The 16,291-nt window shown below is 42.5% G+C and overlaps 1 protein-coding gene across 1 annotated transcript in view; it reads right to left on the bottom strand.

The window, feature by feature from the left end:
* The window catches only part of CDC5L (cell division cycle 5 like), a 45,332-nt gene extending 29,949 nt beyond the window's left edge, over positions 1 to 15,383 (bottom strand). The window contains exons 1-10 of the mRNA XM_032802090.2: positions 15,128 to 15,383; positions 11,171 to 11,274; positions 10,084 to 10,245; positions 9,256 to 9,383; positions 8,222 to 8,321; positions 7,284 to 7,502; positions 5,736 to 5,880; positions 5,059 to 5,247; positions 3,308 to 3,456; positions 1,417 to 1,579 (exon numbers count right to left, since the gene is read on the bottom strand). Of these exons, the coding sequence (XP_032657981.1) occupies positions 1,417 to 1,579; positions 3,308 to 3,456; positions 5,059 to 5,247; positions 5,736 to 5,880; positions 7,284 to 7,502; positions 8,222 to 8,321; positions 9,256 to 9,383; positions 10,084 to 10,245; positions 11,171 to 11,274; positions 15,128 to 15,172 (1,404 nt within the window). The 5' untranslated portion in view covers positions 15,173 to 15,383. The remainder of the gene's footprint in view (positions 1 to 1,416; positions 1,580 to 3,307; positions 3,457 to 5,058; positions 5,248 to 5,735; positions 5,881 to 7,283; positions 7,503 to 8,221; positions 8,322 to 9,255; positions 9,384 to 10,083; positions 10,246 to 11,170; positions 11,275 to 15,127) is intronic.
* Between the last annotated feature and the right edge of the window lie 908 nt (positions 15,384 to 16,291).

The raw sequence follows: 16,291 nt of genomic DNA, 5'->3' as shown, positions 1-16,291 counted from the left end.
AAGTACAGATGCCACCTGGTGATTTTAGCTATGCAGTTAACAGAAAATGTAAGTAAAAACTTAAAGAAGTTTAACGAGTGAAAGATGAACGTTATTAATCCACATTATACAAAAGACAATGCCTCCAGAATTCATGCTCTATGAATACAGTCTCCTGAGGCCTGTGGGAGGAAGATGTGCAGCTTCCCTGAAAACAGCTTGTAAAAGGTGCAAGGAAAGGCATCCAGAGAAACAGCTATTTTAATGTAGGAGTATAGCACAGGAGTGGCTCCTCTTTTCTCACTGTCAGTTTCAACATGACACTAGAAGTTCAAGATGACATGCACTTTATGAAGTTATTCATATAGAATGATATAGGGCTATTTGTGGAGAGTTGTCTAACTGGAACATTTCTCTTCAGATATCGCTACTCTAAAATTTCAATGCAGTGGCTCACAGATCTGGCAATTATGCCAGTAGCGTAATGGCAATAGCACAAGCATCTCTGGAAACCGTCAGAAAGCTGAAGTCTCTTGTTGAACTTCCAAAGTCAAGAGCCAAGCTTACCCTTGAAAACGATGAGATGGCACTGAGACACTTGCAAGGACCTCCAAACAGACTTAGAGAAAGCTTCTTTAAGTTAAGAGAAAACTTCAGATTCTGGATTAAAAGAGCTATTTCCTTCAAAAGAACATGCCAAGCACTTTGGACTGGAAATCCTTTGCTAGCCCAAAGAGAAACACTGATGCCTCTGGTGGGAGATATCCAAAACCACAGTACAGGCTGCAGAATTTGCCACATAAAAGGAGCTCCCAAGGCAATTTCTATACAGTTCTGTGCCCTCTTATACCACATCTATTTGGCGAGATTCATCTGGCAGAATATCCAGGAATGGAAACGTGTGTTGACAAAGGTGATGAAAGAATCTGGACCAGACTGCTACATTAATGGGCATTTCAAGGGCTAGAGCTCCTAATGGGCAAACCTGAATACCACTCTACTTCAATTTTGTCAACAGGGTACACTGATGAGTAAGTCCTGTATCTAGAATTGGCGGCCAACATATGAGGGATTTGAGGGTGGAATGGGATTACAGGATAAATGAATCTTTTCTTGGGACTAAGTATTTCCTGTTCCACTTCAAAGACACAAGTGGGACTGAGGCCTAGTTATAGCCAAATGTCTTTATGTGGTGAAGAGTGCTGGAGCTCTTTGACTGGGCATACTCAAAGCTGTTTTTCTTTTTCATTGTGGTGAGATTTTTGCTTTTAAAGTGTATTCTTGATGTGATGAAAATGCAAAAATGTAATTTTAGTAGGTCGTGAATGAATATTTATATGCAACTGGTAATACAAGTTCTGTACAGGAGATCAAAATGAATTTCAAACCCCAGGAAGTTACTAGAACATTCTTCTCTTCCTCACATGTACTACTTACCAGTTGTTTTGCATAAGACGGATCACTATAATCTGCCATTCCCTCTTCTGGGTTGATGTTCAATTTATCTCGCAGGGGAGTCCTACCTGGAGTTGCTCCAACCACTGGTTTAGGAGTTATTCCACCACGAGGGGTCAAACCTTCTGCTCCATGAGATGGAGTCCTACAGTGTTAGGAAAAGGCACATTTGACCATTTAATCAAAGGGCATCAGCTCTGAAAGTGTTCAAATGCTTTTTTATATAGTAAGATACACTTAAATTGATCCAATTTTCGGAACTTTTTGTAAGACATCGCAATCTGTGATGATAGCTTAATAGAAGTGGTTTCTTTCATAGAAGAAACAATAATGGAGAACACAAGCGCACACACAAAGAGAATCTATTACTGATTCAAAGCACAGTATTTAAGATGCGAAGTTAAAAATGCTATAGCCTTGCATAAATGTATTTAGAAAAATACTCCAGTTCTCTTTAGCTTGAAAGGATGGAGACTTCTTAAAACACTTCACATGTCAGAATGGCAAAGCCCATTGATTTTATTTAGCCCTGAGAAAGCTTTGTTCTGGTTGCACAGATGAAAAACACAGTTTTCCACGGGTGCCAAAAAAATTACTACAGGCTTGAATTTATTAAAGTAACATATTTTTTAACTTAGATTTTTCTGAAGTATTGTTACAACTAAAGTCCCCATGTATTCTGCATAGGTTAGTCACAGCAAAATGTTACAAATTTCAGATTGCCACAGAGTAATACTTAAGTACAGGAAACATTTCAGTTAAAAGGGCTCTTAGATGTTTAAACTTGAGAGAATAAATAATAAAAACATCTAATCCATCTTAAAACTGTTAACATGAAGGTTCTGCTTTGTTATACTGCTTCCTTTAAATAAAAGAGACATTGTATAATACTGTTTCTAACATAACAAGCACACATTTTTCCATTCAAGATTTTGGAAGTGAACACTCACAATGCATGAAAGTTAGGTGTCTAGAAAACAACCCTATTTGCATGTGCAAATCTAATCTTTAGTGAATGAAAAACTTGAATGCAAAATCGGATTACGCGCACACACACACGTCAGCAATTGGATCAGCACAGGCTGACCTTTGCACTTGTGTTAAGCTGCACTGATCTCAGAAGAACTCTGCATAAAATAAAGACCTGCTTGAGTGGATACAATTGCAGCATCTGAATAAACATTTTTAGGGAACAGACTGAGGTTATTTTTGAAAAGTTGCCACAAGAATACCTATTTACTTCATTTGCCTCTGCTTCCTCAAGTACAATAAACAGATGTAAAATTAAAACTTGAGTTGAAAAACTTCAGCCACAAAATATACCGAGTCTATGGAATTTTCCAGTTCTATGGAATATGGCATTTGTGGGATATATTTACTCAGGACCTACTGTAAGAGTCAAACGAACAATTCCATAATGTTTGGATTGGCTGTACAAGAATTATATATATTCTATATACACATCAACGCGGCCTATAAAATATTCACCTCAGCTTTTCAAAGGTTCACAGAAGTTTTAATCAAGTGTCTCTCGACAGCTGAAACTCAGATGCGATACTTTGGAAATTTTAGGATCAAATGTTACAGAGAATGCCACTGTCCATTTTAAATATACCATGTTTGTATTGCTATAGCAGCCAGGAATCCTAGTCATGGACCAGTACCCCATTGTGCTAGACACTGTACTAAAAGATGTGAGGCTCTCAACTTGACAAAGATGATAAGAAGAAAAAGAAAGTAGTATAATGAGGGCTTAAAAAAAAATAAAATAAATCAAGCTAGCATTTCTTGTAGGACCAATAATCAAATCCTGTAATTCAAAATATTTTAAGAACTTCCACCCATCCCATCATCTCTGAATAGTTTGCTTTACCTGAAGGGTGTGGAAAGCACTGTATTTGGAGTCTGAACAACTTGTCTCTGAGGTGTCACTCCAGAGAAGTCACTCTCATGGAGGGGGGTATTAAGACCACCTTTCAGGGGGGTGTCTACGTTCGTCAGAGCCATCAAGTTCTGGGCTTCCTGTGTAACAGACAACATACAGAGCACATTACCAGGATTTCCAAAATCAAACTCTGCTGTGCAAGTTTAATAGACCTAGAGTGAAAAAATAGGTATGAATGCTGAATAGTCATTTAAATGTCAAAGTATTTTGTTGAAATTGCTAAAAATTTCCTAATTTTAAGAAGAATACACTGGCTACTTACATGTCTTACAACACAGCTGAGTATTTTAATCTTCCTTAGTTGCTACAATGAGGGAGTTGCTTAATATTTCAGTTTTCTTCAATCTGGGTAGATACCGCAGCTAAGATTTTCAAAAGTGATCAGTGATTTCGACATGCAATTAAAGACACTTTAAAGGCACTGATTTTCAGAAAGTGCTGTTCTCCCACCCTCTGAAAATCAGGGCCCTTTAAGGTGTCTTACATTCATCCAAAAGCCATCAAGATCATAAGGCCATATCTAGACGTAATAAATACACTTCTCCAAGAGGCAGTAGCTATGTTGAAGGAAGAATTCTCCCATTGACTTAGAAGTGTCTACACCAGCGATTAGTTCAGCCTAATTATGTCGCACAGGGGTGAAATCTGTGTTGTAGTTAGTTCGACTTAACTTTGTATGGTAGACCAGGCCTTAGTCACTTTTGAAAATCTTGGTATACGCCTGAAATAAGTCAAGAACATTTTCTTCAAACAAAGATTTTATCCTTTTGACAACCCTAAAGGTGAACACAGTGGATTAAACAGATTCACACAAGAACTGTAACTGTACAACACAATGATGAGCCTTCTGTTCTAGTATCCTGCTCCAAAAGTGGCTTAGATTTGAAGTTTGAGGCAGATGGCACTTCCCCCCAACCCTAAAGTACCTAACCACTTGGTGGGAAGATGCTGCAGGAATGGATGGCTGGTCGGGTCAGTTCCTGCGAGAAGCAGGGGCCCACAAGGTTCCTGCCTCGGTTGACATACTGCTTCCCAAATAGCACTGGTGCAGCTGGAGAGTAACCTGCTGGTCCCAGCTGACAGCAGCACCACCTTGGCCCCCGGCCTCAGTCCCAGCTACTGGCTCAGCACCCCCGACTTCCTGCAGCAGCATATCTCTACAGTGCTCATGGTACTGGTGAACCTGGGAGTGCCAAGCTCTGCCCCCATACCCGCAGTCCACGCTGCCTCGCCCGCACTAAAAGAGGTACCCATTCTCCTTGCCTGCGATCCTAGCACTTATGAGCCCTGCTCTCTTCATTCCAGGGCCTCTCAGGTTGTGGTGGGGGGTGTTGCAGTGTCAATGGGTGTTACAATTCCTTCAAATGTTTGCAAGTTTTATTTTATCTGCTATTATTTATACTCTTTTTGAGCAGAACTGTGAGATAACAAGAAAGGTGCTCTAGGAAATCAAATTACTACTTTTGATACTCAGACTCTTGTTATAACTATATTGATCAAAGCCCTTCTACTTCACTACTTGTGTTCTTATAAACTATAGGATTTTCACCTCTTTGTGCTTACTAAACTATGGAGTGGCATAACTTCTTTTCCTTCGCTTAGGGAGGCTTGCTAGGACAAAGTCTGAGTACCCTCGCTCTAGTATAGCACAGAGCTTGCTCTGTACAATTATATTTTACCTGCAGGATCCTGTCCTGTGCCGCTGGAGTTTTGGGCGTTCTAAGGGCGATGCTGTTGTTGGTGACATTGTATTCAGACAAAAGGGTGCTGGAAGCAGAGTTCGTAATTCCAGACTCTTCAGCTGTTTGACGTGCAATCTCGCTCGCCTGGCCTACTTTCACTACTTCCTCGAGCTCTGTATCTGAAATCTTTCAAAGGAAACCAATATCAAACAGTGAGTTACATTTGGAAGAATAAAGTTCTTACTGGCAGGTATCAAGAATTACATACCAAAGGAAAAAGGTAGTACTCTAAGAATACTCTCCTCTCACCCAGCTCAAGCAGATACTCTACTCCTACTTAACGCACTGGCTAGCTGCTTATTCAAATGCATGAAAAAAAAACAAAGAACCTGTCTGACATGTATGATCATAAAAAGGTGCGACATTGAGAGGTCAAAAGGTACGGTACATGCAACGGCAGAGCAAGCTTCCCTGCCCTGCCAACATATGTCAGTTCTAACCACGGAAAAGCACCTCTACGGATGAGACAACAGTTCCGTCTATGCCTGTTTGAACCTCGGTCTCTGTGACAACTGTGGTGCACTGGGTACAGAACTGTGACCATTACACTCATTTCACACAGGCCACCAAATATCCGACAGCTGGTAACAGTTTGCATCTGAGCGACAATTTACCTGAGGAGCTGGAAGCACTAGTTTGCTTCTTTTTTTAGTAAACTCTGACACCCCACTGGTCTGAAGAATAGCTGAAGGCAAGTCAGATTCTTTCTTCCGTTTCATATGCTGTTTGTCTTTTTTGCGCTCTCTTCCTTCCTTCTCCCTGTCACAGTGGACAAGAAGGTCATTTAAAATACTCAGAACTGGTCAGGAAAGCAAAACTGGCATTTCAGAGAGAGACAGAAAATCCTTTGCTCTAGCTGGTGAAGGTGGGATATGCTGTAACTAATCATATTTCAGGAAGAGGTAGCAGCCGTGTGGATCAGAAGTCAATTGATAATATATGGATTGAAAACCATGCAAAGGAATGTCACATCTGTAAATAACAGCATTTAGGAAACAGTTAGTGGACATCCATTGGTGTTAGATAGCACACCAGTGACTGCAGGGAGAGGGAGGAGCACTGAAAAATACCAAGAAGCCCCAAGTTTAAGCAAGCAGGATCTGCCCTTCCTTCCACAAGTGGTAGGAGGAAGCTAGGGAAAACAAGTCTCTGCCCTTGGAGGACAGTAAGAGAAGCAGCACATGAAATCTTGCATGGGAGGTTGGGGGAAGAGTTAGTAGGGCCTGCAGCCAGGTTTCCATCTGTACATTACACACACTTTTTTATTTGAATTAGGAGCTATAAATTCCAACAAGCATTTCTGGTGAAGCCACTCGAGCTTCCTTGTCATCGTTCAAAATCACACAACCCTCTTGCTGGAACCTCAGCTCCGTAATTCACAGCTGTCTACTATTTCTACTGTATACAATGGATTGTCTCAACTAGGAATTATTGAAAGAAAAATTAAGTAGATTAGAGCTAGTAAATCAAGTTGGATGGATTGTTGGATCTGCCCACTCAACAGAGAACAGCTGGCAGAAGTAACTGGAAGTGAATTGTGGAAGTACAAATAACAGCATGCTGGCTAGCTCTGCTGCTCCATTTGACAACATGCATGTCACTTCTCAAGCGCACATTTGCAGAGACAATTTTGCCAAATAAAGAAAAAGTACTTGAGCAGATTCTAATAATAATAATAATAATAATAATAATAATAATATAATTACATGTGGCACAATGGCAATAAAACAAACTAACAAAGTATTGCTATGACATGTCAAAGCTGCTCTTACAAGCAATTTAATAAAGCCATGTTTTGTAGGAAGAAAAGTCAGTCATTTCTCTGATGAAAACTAAAATGCAATTATCTTACTGATGTAAAAATATGACAGAGCGAGGTGATGCAATGGTTTAAATTCTTTAAAGCCTTTAAATTCTTAGGTTCCAAGGAATAAAAAAAAAAAAAAAAGAGTTTGGGAGCCTCATTCTTGTGTCCAGTCGACATTTTTCCACATTATTAAACTGACAAAATTTACCAAGACAAGCAATCATAAGAGAAAGGGCCTGCAAATCAGAATCAAGGTGCACTGGCATATATCCCGTGAGGAACACACTTTCCCAGACCAGGCCTATGTTACATGAGCACTAAAAGTTCACTCATAAAAAACTTAAAACAAACTTACGATCTTAATTCTCCATCCAGGTCTTGTTGACGTAGTTTCCGGAAGTCCGCATCCAGTGCCTGGTAGTTTTCCTCCAATGTATCGTAAAAGCCAGGAGCAGGCTTCTTTTCAAATGGGATTTCTGCATTGTAATCCACACCTCTCTTCTTTTTCCTTTTCTTCTGGATCTCTATCCCTGCAGCTCTAAGTTCCCTCCTCTTCTGGAGAGCAGCAAGACGTCTGAAGAAACACAGTAAATGCTACTTAATTCAAAGCTAATGCCTCCTGTACAATAGTCATCTGCTAACATCAGATAGTACTTAGGGATGAGATATTATTTACAAAATGTGATGGACCATAATAGCACTGACATTATTAAATGTTCATATTCCAGGAGCACCCAGATGCCCCAGTCAGGCTGCAGACCCATTGTGCTAGGTGCTATGCAAACACATCCAAAGATACGATGACACAGCCCCTGTTGCCCTGAAAAGTTTACAGTCTAAAGCCCTGATCCTGCAAAGACTTAAGTATGTGCTTTACTTTGTACATTGCATGTAGTCCCAGTGAAGTCAATGTGAGTAATTCTATTGCATCAGTGTAAGCACAAACAAGTCTTTACAGGAGTGGGGCCCAAGAAGATGAGCAGCATATGAAGGACAGGAGGGGGTACACCATATAATGTTGTTATAGACACATTTGCACATTTGTTTTTTTAATCATTCTGACTAGATAAAGCAAAGTAGCAACTAATCCCATCTTTCTTTCAAACATCATCAACTTGATCATTTCTTTTTGACATCTCAGAAGAAGTGGGTCTTGAAGAGAAACTGAAAGAGAGAGAGCTGAAGCTTCACAGATCAGTTCGGGGACGGGATTCCACGTGAAAGGGACAGAGGGAGAAACTAAAAACTCAAGAGACAACAGAGCAGACAAGTGGAAGGGATGGTTGTGTCTACCTAGCTTCTTCAAGCTGCTTCTCTCTTGCTTTTCTCTTGGCCTTCTTTCCCTGAGTATTAGCCAGACGCGCTCTAGCTTCAGATAGCATTTCAAGTTCATCTGCAAAAAGTATAGAGATGGAAGGTTACCAATTTTTCACATTATATTGGGGAGCTGGGAGTTAATATTAAGATCAGAAGAAAACCTTTAAAAAGATGCCAGGACTGGTGTGTCAGTATGGATTCCCCATGCCCTCTACGCATGGATTCCCCATGCCCTCTACATTCTCTCTTTACAATGAACACAAACAACCAGATGAACACAAAATATCAAGCCACCAACCAGATGAACCAAACAGATCACAAAAACATTCATAATGTTGGCAATATTTCCCTGATGCACAAGGCTGTTTAAACTGAAATCAGAATATTCCTAGTGAAAGGGAGACCTAGCATAATCAAAGAAAACAATTTCGTTTATATTTAGGCCTACACAATAATGATGAGTGACCTATTATTATTATGACAGGAACATGACACTTGAGAACAGTCGTTATTCAATCTTCAGCCTGGGCACTTTCATGGACTCCTACCCCTCCTGTCTCAAACATCATTGGTGTAACGTACAGAAGAATTTGTCCTGTTACATTTCAGTAATGATTCATCTAGGAGATATTAGCTGGTGGGAAGACACAGAGAGGAGAACTGCCAGTGGAAGGGCAGTAAATTGCAAAAAGCCAGGCAGTGAAATGAAAAAAAACAGCCATCCAAGAAAACAGAGGTGATAAAGAGACAGAAGAGAAGGAGGGGAGCAGATCCAGAGTAGGAAGGGGACCATATGAAACTGAAGAATAGACAAAGGAAACCTGAAAGACAAGAGTGAAACAGAGGACCTGAGGCAGAATACAAGATCAAAACTGTAGGAGGAACAGAGATAGGAGCCTGAAAACACAGAGAAAACAGAAGAGATAGGATGAAGCAAACAAAGGTCAAAGAAACTGCAAGAGACTGAATTGTTAAAAAATGCTGATACATGTAACACATTTTTAATTTACCTTCATCCATATCAATAGGATCGGGACGGGCCGGTTTCGTTTCTGGATTTGGATCAATTTCACCTGGTTTCAGTTTTCGAGGATCATCTGCAGTTTCTTCCTCATTGTCTCTCTGAGCAGCTTTATCCCTGTAAAGATGTACCAGCACATTCAGGTGACATGACCCACTTTATGAAATTGGGGAAAATGTGTAACTATCTCCTGAAATCTCAACCCCCAAAACTGCCTAAGAAATATAAGCCAGTAGTTCACAGTAAACATTACAGACACTTACTAACTGCAGAAAAGAATTATGAATAATTGAACACTAATATTTAAGCCACTAAAACAAAAGCATCACAAATTAATAAAAACAACTGAAAGAGAGACAATGAAACATGCAAAGCGGACAAGTCAGCACTAATGAGGATGACAGAAGAGAACTCACCTTTTGTGGTAAACAGCTGTACATGGAAGATACTGAAAATAGAGAACTGCTGCAAGACAAACATCTCACTTGTTGCTTCTAACCACCAACAGCCCTAACAGAAGCTTGAAGGAGAGGGAAGAACTGGGCCTGCTAGAAACCCTTGCCAGCATAGGAAATGGGCCAGTCATTTCTCTCTCTGCCTCCCTCCAGGCCACCAGGGACCAGAAGCCTTTCCCATCAAGCTAGGTAGCCCAACCTAGCAGCCTAAAGAAGGCCCAAGCCATTGGAAACCCCTCCAGCTGCAGCACCCAGGAGGAAGAAGAGAATACCTCCAACACAGCCAGCAACCTCCTGATGTCTATGTAACAAACTACAAACATTTTCATGCTATTTATCTTTAGCAAAACAGAGTCACTTACAAAAGAAATTCATAGTGTTCCAAGCACTGCGCAGCTGTTCTTCCAATGATTGGAGCAATGGTCCTCCACTGGGTTGGCATTAGCTTGGCCAAGTGTAATAGTTTCTCCTCTTCTTCCCGTGACCATTCTGTCTTTTTGATACTTGGGTCCAACCACTCGTACCTGTTACACAGTGGTAAAATTAAAAGAGGACATTTCTGGAATAGTTTATGCCAATTCAATTGTGAGCAAATCATATTGCTTCCACACACCATTACAATGGGATTTCAGAATCTCATCCTGGATATATATGATCTATGGCTATATAAAATGTGTATTATACGTAGCACTTTTATACATATAAAGCTTTATGTTTTGTTCTCATTTGTCATACAGATCTTCCCATCTCTCCTCATCCTCACATTTTTTGCCAAAAGACAGGATTCACAAAACTAGTCTTTACTAGTCATGTGGTTTTACATACCATTTTCAAATGGTTAAAAGAAATGGTGGAGAACAATTAAGGCCCTGATACTGTAAATACTTAAGCACACACTTAACTAAGTGTGCAAGTAGTTCTGTTAGATTATGCTTCCATTAAGATTAGCATGTGCACTTCCGTGTCTGCAGGACTGGGTCCTAATTCTCATATGGATTTGTTAGTACATGTGTGTTAATTTTAAGGGCTGGGTTTTTTTTTCAAATATAGTACTGGAAAATAAAAAAAGGGAGGCTAAACTGAATGGTCTGAAAGCCTCTTTATATTAATACAAAGAGCTTAAAGTGAATTTTCTTTCTGACAAACATCTCGTTAAAATATGTAAATGAGACTAAAGTGGTTATTTTGAACTAAATTTTCATAATGATCCTATAACTTCAGTTTATGTGATGCCACTGATGTCATCTGTAAAGTGAGCGGATTTCTATTTTTGCTCATGATGCTTTCAAGGAATATGAGTTTATGATAGCTGCAGAAGATGAAATCAAGTAAGAATCACAAAGCTCTACCTCCCTCCCCTGGACCTGACCCACTGACAAACTCTATAGTAACTTTTAAATTCACATGAACTATGGCTCTCATTTTCCCATTACTATGTCCTCTACTTACCATCTGGCTTTGCATTGTTTTGCTGATTTTCTGTGCAACAAGGAAGCAATACGAGACCACTGGTTTTTGCCATATTTCATCACAGCTGCTTTAAGAATTTCATCCTTAAAACAAAAAGAATTCTTATTACGATGGGTCATTAGAAAACTTCATCAGAGATGAATGCTTGCTTTGAGCTCTGTGAGGTGAGATGGAGGAGAGGGTTTGACAAGGATAGTGGCCTGGTGGGAAGGGCAAAGGAACCCTCTTCTTCCCAAAACATTGCTCTCATCGAAGATGAGTGAAAATGTAGGGCTGTTTTACCAATGCCATTAATCTTACCGCTAATATTTAAAATTACTATAGCTGAAAGAGGTTAGCAAAAGAAAATTATTCCCATTTAATTTGGGTATTTGACAGCCCTTGGTGAATGGCCAGTTTCATTGTTTCTCCTGTACAGTAAGTTTCCAGGGTTGTGTGGATCCTTCACACAACAAGGATGGTGAGAAAATATTTATAACAATAGGACATAGTAAAAGCATGGAAACTGGGGCACGTGTGGCACCTAAAACCACTTTCAACTTTTTTTAAATTGAGTAGATTTCAAGTTGGTAATGTCCCTTTAATTGGAAGTTTCAAGTCTGCAATGGAAATTGAGCCAACTGCCTAAAACCCAGCAAGCTTTGAAGATCCTAAAAAGAAGAAGTCAATATCAAGACAAGCACTTGGTTGCAGATCCAGTCATAGTTAGAACTGTTTATTTTTTGATATTTGCATCCTAAACCTAAGTACGTTTCTGTTCTTGTATAGTTCATTTAATACAATACACGGCAGATTAACAGCCATTTCCTATTGTCAGCTTTGTTTGGAGATAGCGGACATGATGATATACGTGTAGTATGAACAAAGTGTTGTTAGGAACACTTGTTTTGTGACAAGGTAACCGTAGACACACTTAATTTTACAGTTTAATGGCAATACATTACTTGGGAGTGGGAAAAGTTATTGTACCAAACCTGAACAACCAATGGCATATGAAATCTATTTATGAAATCTCTCATTTGCAGATGTTTCAACTGAAACAGCTGCAGACCCTGAGAAGACTTCAAACAAAGAAAAGAGGATACGATCTTCAAGTGTCATGAAATCTTCACTACATGAATTCAGCAAACATCAGCTCCAATTTTCACAGGTTTATCTCACAATAAAGTATCCATTAGGGCTGCCACTACGTCACGACTGACACTACGTCACGACTGACACTATGTCACAAGAGAAGGTGTGAACCATGACCTCTTGATGGCAAGTGACATAGTGAAGATAACTTCAAGACACTGGAATTCAAACCTGGGTTGAGATAGAACAGTTTTGTCTCAGAAGACAAAGTTATAGAAGCATCAGTCCCATGAAAGAGAAAGAGCTTCATGTCCCCAAGCCCAAACTTGGCCTCTTCTACAGAAGCCAAAATTTTCACTTCTTTTATAGGAAGTCAGAACCCCAAAATTTAGGAGATTATGGAAGAAAGTTATGGACCTGTTGCAGACTATTCTAGCATGGAAACCATAAAGTGCACGCACTGGAACTGTGGCCAGAGATGTGAACAAAAGCTGAAAAGCTCAGTTACCCTTCGAAGTTTTCCTGGGATCAGATGGCACCTTTTCCTAAGGGAAAGTCTACACTACCGCACTACACTGGCACAGCTGCGCCCCTGTAGCGCATCTGGTGAAGATGTGTGATGGTGACAGGAGAGCGCTCTCCCATCAGCATAATTACTCCACCTCCGTGAGAGCTGGAAGCTATATCAGCAGGAGAGCGTCTCCCTCCGACATAGCGCAGCGTAGACATCGCTTTAAGTCTATGTAACTTATGTTGCTCATGGGGGTGTTCTTTTCACCCTAACTGAGCTGAAAACAGAAGACTTGTTTTGTATAGAAAAAAGCATACAAAATAATCAAATAAGTGATCTACTATGTGCTCCACAAATGCTCATTATAGCCTAGTCCAGGGGTCTGCAACCTTTCAGAAGTGGTGTGCCGAGTCTTCATTCATTCACGCTGATTTAAGGTTTCACATGCCAGTAATACATTTTAATATTTTTAGAAGGTCTCTTTCTATGAGTCTATAATATAATAACTAAACTATTATTGTATGTCAAGTAAATAAGGTTTTTAAAATGTTTAAGAAGCTATATTTAAAATTAAATTAAAATGCAGAGCCCCCCCCCGCCCCCCGACCAATGGCCAGGACCTGGGCAGTGTGAGTGCCACTGAAAATCAGCTCGCGTGCCAAAGGTTGCCTACCCCTGGCCTAGTCTATACAAGAAGAGTATCCATTGCCAACAATAGAAATTTGCAGTTAAACTATGTTCAGTGCCAGTTCAACTGCACAAAGTCATTTTTCCTCATGTACACAAGCCTTCAGAGTGTATCTGGCTTTAACCGTAGGCTGCTGAGTTTTGGTTTGGGATACTACAGGGGAATATATATATATATATATATATATATAAATTGAAATGAAAAAATCTTCTCTCTATATATCATACTTCCATCTCTTGTTGCAAGATTTCATTTGCTACAAGTTAGCACCACAGTAATACCATTGATAAGATGTACAAATAATCACTGGTATTTTTTTGCATGACCATCATTTAGTTACTCATATGTTTATTGTGAACCAATCACTACAGTACAGTACCAAATACAAACACTTGCTTTGGTGTCATCTTGGTAGGATTCTAGCCTCTGTAGAGCCCTCAGAGAAGATGCATTCTTGAGATCATCATCCTTTGAGAGGATAAGGACGACGGGGAGAGAATCTCTCTGAAAGTCTGAGAAGGTAGGAGAACACAGGCCTTGCCAGATGGAGGGAAATGCTTGTGGTTGTTATGTCAGGATATGACCAAACTTTAGCTAACTGAAGGACCACATAATTGCTTTGTCAGAAATGCTTCTTACCATAGGAGAGCAGTCTATACTTAATCTCACCCTTCCTCATAGAGAGAGATAAAGCATCCTGCAGAAAGAACACTTTCCAGCACACAGTGACCAATGCAGCACTGACCCCCTGCCCATGCAACACTCTCTGAACCCAGCACATAGAACAGCTCCCAGAACACAGGGTTCACGTGGATATTAGTCCCCTGCTCATATTGCACACCGGGGACCCAAGCCTGCAGAGGAACCAGCGCTCAGTGCAGAAGGGGCCCCTGCCCATTTCTGCACACTGGGGACCACTGCCAGCACACGGGTGTTCACGGGGTTCTGAGACCCCCGGCTATGCTGCACACTGAGATCCCCAGCCTGCAGCAGAGCGAGCTCCCAGCACACAGGGTCCGGGCGGATCTGGGCTCCCTGCCCACGCTACACACAAGGGACCCCAGACTGCAGAGGGGACAGATCCCAGCACACAGGGCCCGGGCGGATCTGGGCTCCCTGCCCACGCTACACACTAGGTATTCAGGCCTGCAGAGGGAACGCTCCCAGCACAGGAGGCCATGCAGATATGGGCTCCCGCCCATGCTACACACAAGGGACCCCAGACTGCAGATGGACAGATCCGCACACAGGGCCGGGCGGATCTGGGCTCCCTGCCCACGCTACAACAAGGGCTGGGGACCCCGACGCAGAGCGGACAGATCCCACACACAGGGCCCGGGCGGATGCTGGGCTCCCTGCCCACGACACACAAGGACCCCAGCCTGCAAGGGGCAGCACTCAGCACACCGGGCCCAGGATGATCTGGGCCCTCCCCCGCTGCACATTGGACCCTCATATTAAGCCGGCGGGGGCGGGGAAAACGGTGGGGGAGAACCCGAGGCACAGAAAATATCTCAGCCCCAACTGTGAAGACCACCCTGTGCGCGTGCGCAAGACGCCCCCCCCCCCTTCAGCGCATGCGCTTTGCTACCCCTTCTCGCTGCGGAGCGGAGGCTCAGCGCGCGACCCTGCGGCTGGCCCCAGGAGTGGAAGCGGCCCCTACCTCGGTGTTTCGCCACACGCCCCCTTTGATCATAATCCGCGGCATCTTGGCAGCGAAGGCGAGCGGGCTGCGGGAGAAAAGAGACGATGGCGACGTAGGAGAGACACCACTAGTATTTCCGTGCTACGGGCGGTTGAGATTCTGCGCAGGCGCCGTTGGGACAAGGGCGCGGGGAATGTGTCAAAATTCCGAGCCGACGCACCGTTAGACTGTGAGTCGTAGGTGCACGCGTGCGCACTGAGAGAGAACAGTCTCCTGTTTGGGAGATTACAGAAGCTGCGCGTGCGCAGCTCTGAAGGCGGGGCGAGGGGAAGATTCGAGCTGGGCCGATGTGCAGGGCCGCTCAGGGACAGCCGGCATGGCTGGGAAGCATTGTCATAGCGCCATCTGGCGCCCGGTGGTGCTGCGGGCACAGAACCCCGCCGGCTGGATGCAGCTGCGGGACCTGATCCAGTGCGAGCGAGGCTGCGGGAGGAGGGAGCGGGGTCTGGGTCTGACCCTGAAGGTGAGACAGCCCCGTATGATGGGGGGAGCGCCGGAGGGCGGGGTGCGTGTGTGTCTGTAACCAAAGTGGGCCTGCTTGGAGGGAGCTGGCTGTGCAGGGGAGCGTCTCTTGAGATGGGGTGGCGGGGAGCTGTGCATGCAGTTGTGTCTCTCTTGAGATGGCTGTGGGGAGTTGTCTGTGCAGTTGGGTGTATTTTGGGAAGGCGTGGTGGGGAGCTGTCTGTGAAGGTAAGGCAGTGCTTTGGGATGGGTGTAAGAATCTGAAGTGCCTTCCACAATCTGGGAGGGATGAGGTGTGAGCATGCTTTTTCAGAAGTCTTAAAAGAGCAACACTCTGATGTGGAAACCACAGAACCCAAACCACCAAAAAGGAAAATCAACTTTCTGCTGGTGGCATCTGACTCAGATGATGAAAATGAACATGTGTTGGTCTGCACCGCTTTGGATTTTTATCGAGCAGAACCTGTCATCAACATGGATGCATGTTCTCTGGAATGTCGGTCGAAGCATGAAGGGATATATGAATCTTCAGTGCATCTAGCATGTAAATATCTTGCAACATCAGCTACAGCAGTGCTATGCGAACGCCTGTTATCACTTTCAGGTGACATCATAAACAAGAAGCGGGCAGCATTAATTCCTGCAAATGTAAATAAACTT

This window comes from Chelonoidis abingdonii, chromosome 3 (genome assembly GCF_003597395.2).
Source record: "Chelonoidis abingdonii isolate Lonesome George chromosome 3, CheloAbing_2.0, whole genome shotgun sequence".
Classification (NCBI taxonomy): domain Eukaryota; kingdom Metazoa; phylum Chordata; order Testudines; family Testudinidae; genus Chelonoidis; species Chelonoidis abingdonii.
Note: the sequence above shows the minus strand (reverse complement) of the source record. Positions and strands in the feature narration are given on the sequence as shown.